Source organism: Stigmatopora argus, chromosome 1 (genome assembly GCF_051989625.1).
Source record: "Stigmatopora argus isolate UIUO_Sarg chromosome 1, RoL_Sarg_1.0, whole genome shotgun sequence".
In the NCBI taxonomy this organism is placed as follows: domain Eukaryota; kingdom Metazoa; phylum Chordata; class Actinopteri; order Syngnathiformes; family Syngnathidae; genus Stigmatopora; species Stigmatopora argus.
The window spans coordinates 10,665,177-10,673,939 of NC_135387.1; the positions used below are offsets into that span (position 1 = coordinate 10,665,177).

Below are 8,763 nucleotides of genomic sequence, written 5' to 3' on the forward strand. Positions count from 1 at the left end.
TGAGTGCGTAAATGGTTGTCCGTCTCCAAGTGCCCTCTGATTGGCTGGTCACCGATTCAGGGTGTTTCCCGGCTGGTGGCCGTAGTTAGCTGGGAAAGGCTCCAGCACCCCCTGCGACCTTTGTGAGCATAAGCGGCTCAGAAAATGAATGAGGAAAAAATTGTCCTTTAGGGTTAGGGTTAAAATTGTATTTTACATTAGACCATATAAAAATAACAGCACACGCCACATGACACGTTTACAGACAAAATGGAGGGCAGCTAAGATTGTTCGAATTTAAGGTCTGATAGATTCCAGATTCAGGGAAACCTAAGGAGGACAAACATGGGATGTTGAAGGAAAGCCTGAACAAAAACAAAAGAAGCATGGGGCGGAAATGCAAAGTACACACAAAAAAACACAGATCTAACCAATTCCACGATCCGGAATGTTAAGGATATCAGACCATCTGGATTGCCAAAAAACAAGCAACATGTATTTCTGACAGTCCACCCACATTCTCTTGCCACAAAATTTTGTGTGAAACTGTGAAATTGCTTTAAAGGGCAATTATTACCACACAAGTGACCCAATTCTTGAAAAGTTCAGGAAAGATTTTTTACAGGAATATCGTTTCATTTTCCATACGATTTCATATTTGTACAGGTGTGATGCATAAACTAAGTTAAAACTCATTACATTGTTTGCATGGATCAAGATAAAAATAGGAGGAAGTCATTTTCACATTTGGCTGTTTCAGTCTTCTTGCAATGGTAATAAATGAGAGAGTGACTCAGAAGAAAATGACATGTGCAATTAGGTAATCATCACAAAGCCGTTACAGCAGTATGAGCAAAGTCACAGATTTGGGTTAAAAGTTCCCTTGTTGAAAGTAGTCTTCACTTATACTTAGGAAACAAGAGTCTCAGGATTCAAAGCAACGTCAAAAGTCAATATTCAGCCCAAAAAGGAACCTTCATTGTATTCTAAAATCTTAGTCCAGCCCAAAGAAGATTTTTGTTCGAGTATTTGCTTGTATGTGGCAAGAATAGTTTCCACTAACAGAACTGGAATGGAACAGAGGCGCCAAAGACACCATGATCTTTCCAGGACGGTGGAAATATTGAGGACTGTTTGGATTTGGAAGAGGCCTGCACTCAAAGGGTGCCATTCTAGTATGACTGAATGCTGTAGAGCAGGGGTAGGGAACCTATGGCTCGGGAGCCATATGTGGCTCTTTTGATGGGTGTATATGGCTCTCTGCTAACCTGTGTGGTAAAATATGGGAACCGCTGGTGAGAGACCACCTAAGTCCCGAACGCACCAATGGGAGCGTCACACTGTGGCACTATCTCTAGCGCCTTTTTAATCATAATTTTTCTTCATTGGACTCTTCTGCATGCATACTCTCATTGATACTCATTGATTAGAAACAGTGAAAAAATACTTTTTTTTAACTTTCAAAGTGGTGAAATAATTAATTAATAAATGCACATATTTTCATGTTTTCTTTTCTTTTAAATTCTCAGTATGGCTCTCAAGGAATAATGTTGGAAAATATGAATTGTTTATGGATCTCTTCATCAAAAAGGTTCCCGACCCCTGCTGTAGAGTGTAGACTGAACTCCCTCATGCATGGTTTGGAATTAGTGATTTCTGTGATGTTCTGAAATTACACTGTTCCTGTGGCTCCACCTAGTCCCATATTGATGTCAAGCAAGATGGTTGATGTGAGTTGAAACATGCGTTTGATATAAATGGGAGTGCTTTGTTGCCATCTCTCAGCATCAACTCATCATGGTTTATCCATTTGTAGGTCAACCAAGTCTGACCTTTCATGTTCTCCTTGTGTATTGAGATCCCCGTGACATGGGTCTAAGTAATGGATCTTCTGTCTCATTGTCCCTGATGTTTTGGTTTTCAGAAACCCAGCCAGGAGGCAATGGTAATGGGGGAGGAGCGACCGTTTTCTCTCCGTCCCCTGAAGGCTGGTTGTTGAGATTTTGTGGGGCTGCAAATGGACCCCTGGGATGTCTCTCATCTAAAACATCTATCTCAGGAGATGAACCAGGCTGACCAATTGCACGCGTGGTCTCCTTGACAGTGTTTAGCCTTCTCATAGGAATTATGGAACGGGATGAGGCCTGTGGCCGGTAGCTTCCAACTGAAACACATGAACAGGACCACAAAAATGCCACTCGTGTATTTTACATGTAATTTTAATGAACTCACCTGGACTTCGCCTTCTGAGAGGAAAAGCAATCTCTGAATCCTCTCTGGGCTGCAGTGAGTAGTATTTTTGGGATTTGGACAAATTCTCAGCAGCCTGGAAGAAGTACAATCTGGACTATATAAAATGAAACTATTTGGGGTGAGTGTCTGTTTCACTTTCTTCCAAAAAAACCCACCATCTCACGAAGGCTTGCAGATCGGAGGCTGCGTCTGAGGCTCGCGTGCCGACGAAGCAGAATCTCTCTGGCTCGGTTATTTTCAGGTTGGCTGAATTTGTTGGTGTAAGCCATCGTCTGCACAGGAAGCAGGTAAAGCTGAGTCAACATTATTTTTGAAAACTTCTCGCCTTGAGTATAAATTGATGTTACAGTCTACCAGTTTGATACACATGTGCTTCAAATACCTTTAATTTCATGATTATTAGCAATGGTGATTCTTAATAATCCCATATACTTTGCTTTGCTTTGTTGTTCTGTGGCCTTTGTGACTGTATTGTCTAACTTGTAACTATGTGTAACTCAGTGGCGGGCCTAAGAAATATCTGAATCATATATTATATTTTGTCCATCAATACTTATTAAATAATTCCAAATTGTCTGTTAGCTTCCTTTCATTTCTTTTCTTCCTGGTTGCACTGCTTCCAGATGTGTGTTTTCATATTGAAGCATTTAACCAATCACATTTCAGCCATTATTTGTTGCCAGGGTCAGAAATCTGCCTCAAGGCCTTCACAATCAGTTCTGCAGGCTCTGCTGCATTAAACAAGCGTTGATAAGACTGTTGCTTTAACCAATCAGATTTTGAGTTGGCAACACCACAATGCCTTCTCGCAGGCATAGGGATATGTCATTGCCTTCACCAACTATGATTGGCTCGTGATAGAGTGGACTAGCCAGAGCTACCAAACTGTATCTGGAGCGAGCTGCACAAGCAAATATATTGTTGTGTTGATTTAAAGCCATTTTCAAGACGGACTTTTCAAGAAAAAAAAGCTGGACATCATTGAGAAAGGTCGGACAACTCCAAAGCAAGCAAGCCTGTCACAACCGGGAACGAACATTTTCAGCACGAAATCGAATAAAAACGTATGTCAGAAATACGACAGGACAGGCTCGACTTTCAGCATTAGCTTCGATGGCGATAGAAAAGAAGGAAGAAAGAAAGGAGGATGGATATTGTGTACAGTTAAAAAGGATTTTTGGTGAGTAAAATATGGCTGTATTCCTAAATAATATTTCAATTGTATGAAATTCCCGGGTAAAGTCGTCCTCCGGGCCCGGTTCTGATATCTGAAAAGCTCCAGTGTTTGTATTTAATCAATAAATTCTGCTAGGAAGTGGATTTTACCCCATTTTAGTGCAATTTTTGCCGTTTCGTCTATGGACGTATATGGACGTATCGACGTTCATCGCTGTCTTTTCCTGGGAAGGTTTTATAGCCATAAAATAGTTTTTGCTAAAGGCGTCACTAGGAAATGCACGGACCGTCACTGGTGTAACTATGCCTTTCCTGTATCTGCATTCTCACCCTCTTGCTACTGTCACAATGAAATTTCCCGAATACGGGATGAATAAAGTTATCCAATCCAATCAATAATTATTACATTGATGTTCATTACTGAATGTCAGAGAACCACTCAACATAAATTCAGTGGCATTAAAAAAAACAAAAGCAGCCAACTTACCCTTTCCCTTATCTTGTACATGTTCTTTGACAGAATGTCATGCATCTTCCTAACATCAGCGGCCATGAATTTCTTTTTTGGTTTGGATGAATCCTTCCTTTCATCGCTGTGGAAGAAAATTGAACACCCTTCGTCAGTTAATCATTATTGCAAAATGCTGACAAGGCAATAAAATGATCAACATGTAGTTGACATTGGTACATATTTAAAATTTCAATACATCTCACTTGCTGCCACTAGTGGTGATAAATACGCAATAAAAAAAGAAACAACTGAGCTCTTCTGTGGAAATTACTCTCATTATTATTGATAAAACTTACTGAAGAGATACAATGGATGGCGCTGCACTCAGGTCACCCACGGATGTGTCCAGCAAATCAATTGCTGTTTTCAGCTCAAGTTTCTTGTACAGAGACACGATACTGGATTCGGCCCTGTTATCTCGAAGGAGGATGCGTCTCAAAACACGATCGTTAAACTTTTTAAACCTGAGGCACAGATTGAAAACATGGTGTTTGAATTATAGCCACATACTTTATGATACATTCTTACGCCCTTACTTGTCTTTCCAATAATAGTGACTCCATTGCCCACACAAGTCCTCAATGCCACAAACAATATGCTCCATTACCTTAACACAATACACAAGATATTAATGAAAGAAAGGGAACAGATACGTGATGAAGTAAGAGTACCACTTCCTACCCTGTTATGTATTTCTACGTTAATGGTGCCCAAGTCTTTGTTGGTCCTCCTGATATTCATATATTCTATGATGGGGCGAATACTGATCCCCTGCCAATGTCCAAAATATGTATTTTTAATATTGAGTAATTCATTCAAAAAGCCAAACCTAACAACGGACCTTACCTGTATAAAAACTGTGAATATTATAATAGCAATGGAAGCTGTGACAAACAAATTCTTCCTGTTGATAGTGTCAGGTAGAGTAAAGACCAAAGCGAAGCAGATGGCACCCCGAACGCCTCCGTAGGCCAGACCAAATTGGTCTTTGAAGGTGAACTGGATGGTCCGGAATGGATTGACAATCTGAGAGAGAACCAAGATGCCTACAGGGAAAGAAAATCGAACAGATGATTGAAGTCTGATTGCTCACACTCATTTGTTCAGGCTGCACTTACCAATTCCTCTCCAAAAGAGTGCAAACAGGAGCGTGAACAGGATGTAGGCCCAATTCCACTCATGTTCGCTTGTAATGGTTATAACTCCCAGGAAAAAAAAGATGAGCGTTTCAGAGATGGTGGCCAACATCTTGACCACATGACGAATAGTCGTGCAGGACCTCTGAGACACATTCTCCTCAACGTAATACTTCATAGTTATTGCACATATTACAATCCTGCAGGAGGGCAAAGATACACTGAGAAATGAATTTTATTGAAAAGCAAAGATTGTATGTGTATTTTACTTTTTTGCTGTTTGTGTCATTATTAAATAATATCACCATAACCCCCGAAATAGCTAAACTATTTTCTCAGATTGAACAATTGTAAGGCTCATCCTTATTTTTATCGGCATTTATTTATTTTTATTTATTTTTTAGGCTTGGCGAAATTAGCTATGTTTAACTGCAAAATGTCATGAGAAACACTTTTTTATTGCTGTGAAGGTGAACATTTTAACAGCTTTTGTATTGGATGCCATAAAAATGTTTATAGCTGTCCCTTATATATTTGCCAATGAGTATTTGCTGCAGGGCAATAAATAAATGAATCAGAGCATTGTCCTTTTCGAAGCCATACTCCCAAATTCCATTTTACTTTCGCCTTCCTAAAAGAGGACAAGCAAGTTTGACATGTTCCATCAGGCCACAAGAATCAGGAATGATACCTTACAATCTCTTGACCTGGATGTGTACTACCACAAAATGAATTGCATCAAAAGAATGAATCTATTGGTGCCATAAATTTTCTTTTCACTTTATATTGGATTATAATGCAATGCACTTGTTTACTTACGCAAGAATGCTTGAAATGGCAAACAGCTCGGCCGCCAGGTATGCCAAGTAGCTGAACATGAAGACAAAGAGGGGCTCGATTTGTCGAGCGTTGTGGGTGAAACGTGTAGTGAAGGCCGCTACAAAACCAAACACAAGACCAAAGAAGACACCCCCGGCCCCCACTACAATAAACCGAGCCACCCCCAGAAAGACATCGGAGGATTCCATGGCTGGCATTTCCGCCACAAAGGAAAACATGTTGTAAAGTACCTGTTATGAGAAAAATGCTGTTTTCAACAATTTGTTTTTGTTTCATTTTGAATTGAGTTCACAGCCAATACAAGACAGTAAATCTATTGCTATCTAAAAGGTGCAAACTCACCACAGTGACAGCATCATTGAAGAGTCCCTCTCCAAATATCACAATGTGGGTCTGCTCATTAACGTCAATGTCTTCAAACACATTAAGCACAGCCACGGGGTCCACAGCAGATATGATGGATGCAAATAATAAATTTTCCTGCCAAAAGCATAAAACATTTGAATTCTGGGATCCACTTGATCCTCCCCGCTTTCCCAACTAACCTGCAAGTTGATATCTTGAACTCCAAAGACCTCAAACTGACAAATGGCAAAGAGTGAGAGGCCAATTCCAATGCTGTTCCACAGAGTTCCCACAACGGCATACCAAAGCACCGTGCCAACATTCTCGAAAAAGGGCCGTGTGGGCATGAAGTAGCCATTTTCCAAGACAATGAGCGGCAACATATAGAGGAAAAAGACATTAGAATTGAGCACAGCTGGCGGTTCCTCTTTGACCGAGTGCATGATGGCGCCAACAATGAGGCCGATGGTAATGAGCAAGCAGGACTCGGGGATCCAGATTGTGATTTTTTTGTAAATGTGGAAACCTGAAAAAAGCAGGAGAAATTAATTGATAAATGGTTTATACTTGTATTGCGCTCTTTCACATTTCAAGCACTCAAAACGCTTTGACTCTAGTATACCGTCATTCCCCTACTAATGACGCAGCATCGGGGGCAACGAGGGGTTCAGTATCTTGCTAAAGGATACTTAAACAAGGGCATCAGGGCAGTGATTTTAACCCCTAACCTCTAGGTTGGGGAATGACTACTCTACCACAGAGTCATGCCCCTACTTTCTCGGTACACGGTCGATTGGTCGCCGGTCTTTTGGTCGCCGATCTTTTGGTCGCCGGTCTTCTGGTCGCCCGGAAGTTAAGTGATAATTACCATTTAAATTGTTGCTCAAATTCCCTAAATACAAACTGCGGATTACTATTTAGTCATACTTAATGCCCTAGTAATTATTAGGCTAAAGAAAAGCTCCAAATTTCCCAGACTTTTATTGTGTTTTGTTGGAGAACTTGTTAAGACCCTGACTGACGTAGCTTCTTAAAGGGACAACGCATGTACATACAAACTCTTATACACTCACACGTCGGCTCAATGAAACTGCTCATGGCCATTGTTGGCTTTTATTGATACGTAGACCGTGTTGTTTTACCTTGTTTTGTCGTCGGTCTTTTGGTCGTCGGTCTTTTGGTCGACCCGACCGCGACAACGGGGCGACCAAAAGACCGCGACCAAAAGACCGGCGACCAAAAGACCGGAGACCAATCGACAGCACACGACTTTCTCTTTCTCTAAATCACGCGGAGAACATTTAGTTTAAAATAAATAAATATATAAACATGTTTTAAACGTTTAATAAAATCGAATATTTCCCTTGTTTCTTTTTTTGTTTGTTTGGCGAGTAGTAAAGAGACAAACAAATAAACAATTAACAATTCCAAATAAAACAAAAAATGAAGAGAGGTATGTACTGTATTTAACTTTTTAAAATTAAAACAAAAAGTAAAAATTCTGTTTTGTTTTTGTGTTAAAAAATTTATACAAAATAAATACAAATTTAGTTTTTACACGTTTTTCCCCCCTTGTTTTGTTTTAAAAAATATATAAAAAAATTGTAAGTAAATTTAAAAAAAGAAACAATATTTCATATGAAGGCCCTCTAAAAAGAGAATTCAGATGATTTGTGTCACTTGATAATTTGACAATCAAGCTACAGGTATCAAATAATTATCTCTCGATAATTTATTAAAAAATGATTAAAAGCCAATGAATGCCTTAATGAGTGCCTTGACCTTTAGAGGCGAGGGGAGTGTCTACAACAAACCAAAGATGATGCATGACATAGTGTTTAGCTTTTTATTATTTCTACCAGCAGCAGGCATTTTTTCTGCTCAGCCCTAGCTTGGCCGATCAGCTCAAGGGGTCTGTTGATTTTTGTCCCACAAGTGTCTAGTTAACAGATACTATAAATCCCCTCTGAAGGAAACCAAAACTTCGATGGGTTTGCCATGCCTGCCTTAAAGCATTCTATTTCGGGCTTGCAGGTGTTAAAAAAAAATAAAGAAACTTACCAATTTTGGCAAAAGAGGCCAGCAGTACCCACAGAGTGAATTCAAAGGGTACTTGAATCCGAGGATAATCCATCGTAAAGACGGGAAGACTGGCCCTCTCCTCTTCGGGGAAGGCCTGAGGTTGATCAATTTCATTCTCGAAAGGTTTGATGGTTGGCAGGCTGGTGGATGCCGAGGGTTCAGATTTTTTAATCGCACATTTTCCCCCAAGATGAGAGAGTGATAAAAGAAGGAGAATTCCAAAGAATTTTCTTTCAAGCAAAAACAGGCTACACATATTCACAAGTTGACACAAATCACAAAAAAATAAATGAAAGAATGATTACGGTTAAAAGTCAAAACATATCACAAAATGGGCCAGTATTTCCCATTTCTGCTCTTCTCAGTCGTGAAATACAGTTGCATTTCAAATGAAATAAGAATAGTAATAACAAGTATTTCCTCTCTGCGCTCTCTCGGTTG

At 39.9% G+C, this 8,763-nt stretch overlaps 1 protein-coding gene across 1 annotated transcript; it reads right to left on the minus strand.

Annotated features, from left to right (window-relative positions):
- Positions 1–1,598: 1,598 nt before the first annotated feature.
- On the minus strand, positions 1,599–8,763 carry LOC144085027 (sodium/hydrogen exchanger 2-like). The gene is made up of 13 exons (XM_077613989.1): positions 8,302–8,763; positions 6,441–6,766; positions 6,238–6,375; positions 5,875–6,125; positions 5,038–5,255; positions 4,766–4,965; positions 4,601–4,690; positions 4,456–4,526; positions 4,216–4,383; positions 3,896–4,001; positions 2,388–2,504; positions 2,212–2,305; positions 1,599–2,143 (listed from the first exon to the last, which is right to left on the minus strand). The coding sequence occupies exons 1-13, from the start codon at positions 8,576–8,578 to the stop codon at positions 1,815–1,817; spliced, it is 2,385 nt and encodes a 794-aa protein (XP_077470115.1). The 5' UTR covers positions 8,579–8,763; the 3' UTR covers positions 1,599–1,814.

Bases quoted from the DNA above. Each gene is read 5' to 3' on its own strand.
- LOC144085027 (XM_077613989.1), bottom strand. From the start codon at position 8,578: ATGTGTAGCCTGTTTTTGCTTGAAAGAAAATTCTTTGGAATTCTCCTT. The intron at 6,376-6,440 runs GTTAGTTGGGAA...TGCTTTTGGCAG, and splicing joins TTCAAGATATCAACTTGCAG to GAAAATTTATTATTTGCATC. The intron at 2,144-2,211 runs GTGAGTTCATTA...CATGTGTTTCAG, and splicing joins TCTCAGAAGGCGAAGTCCAG to TTGGAAGCTACCGGCCACAG.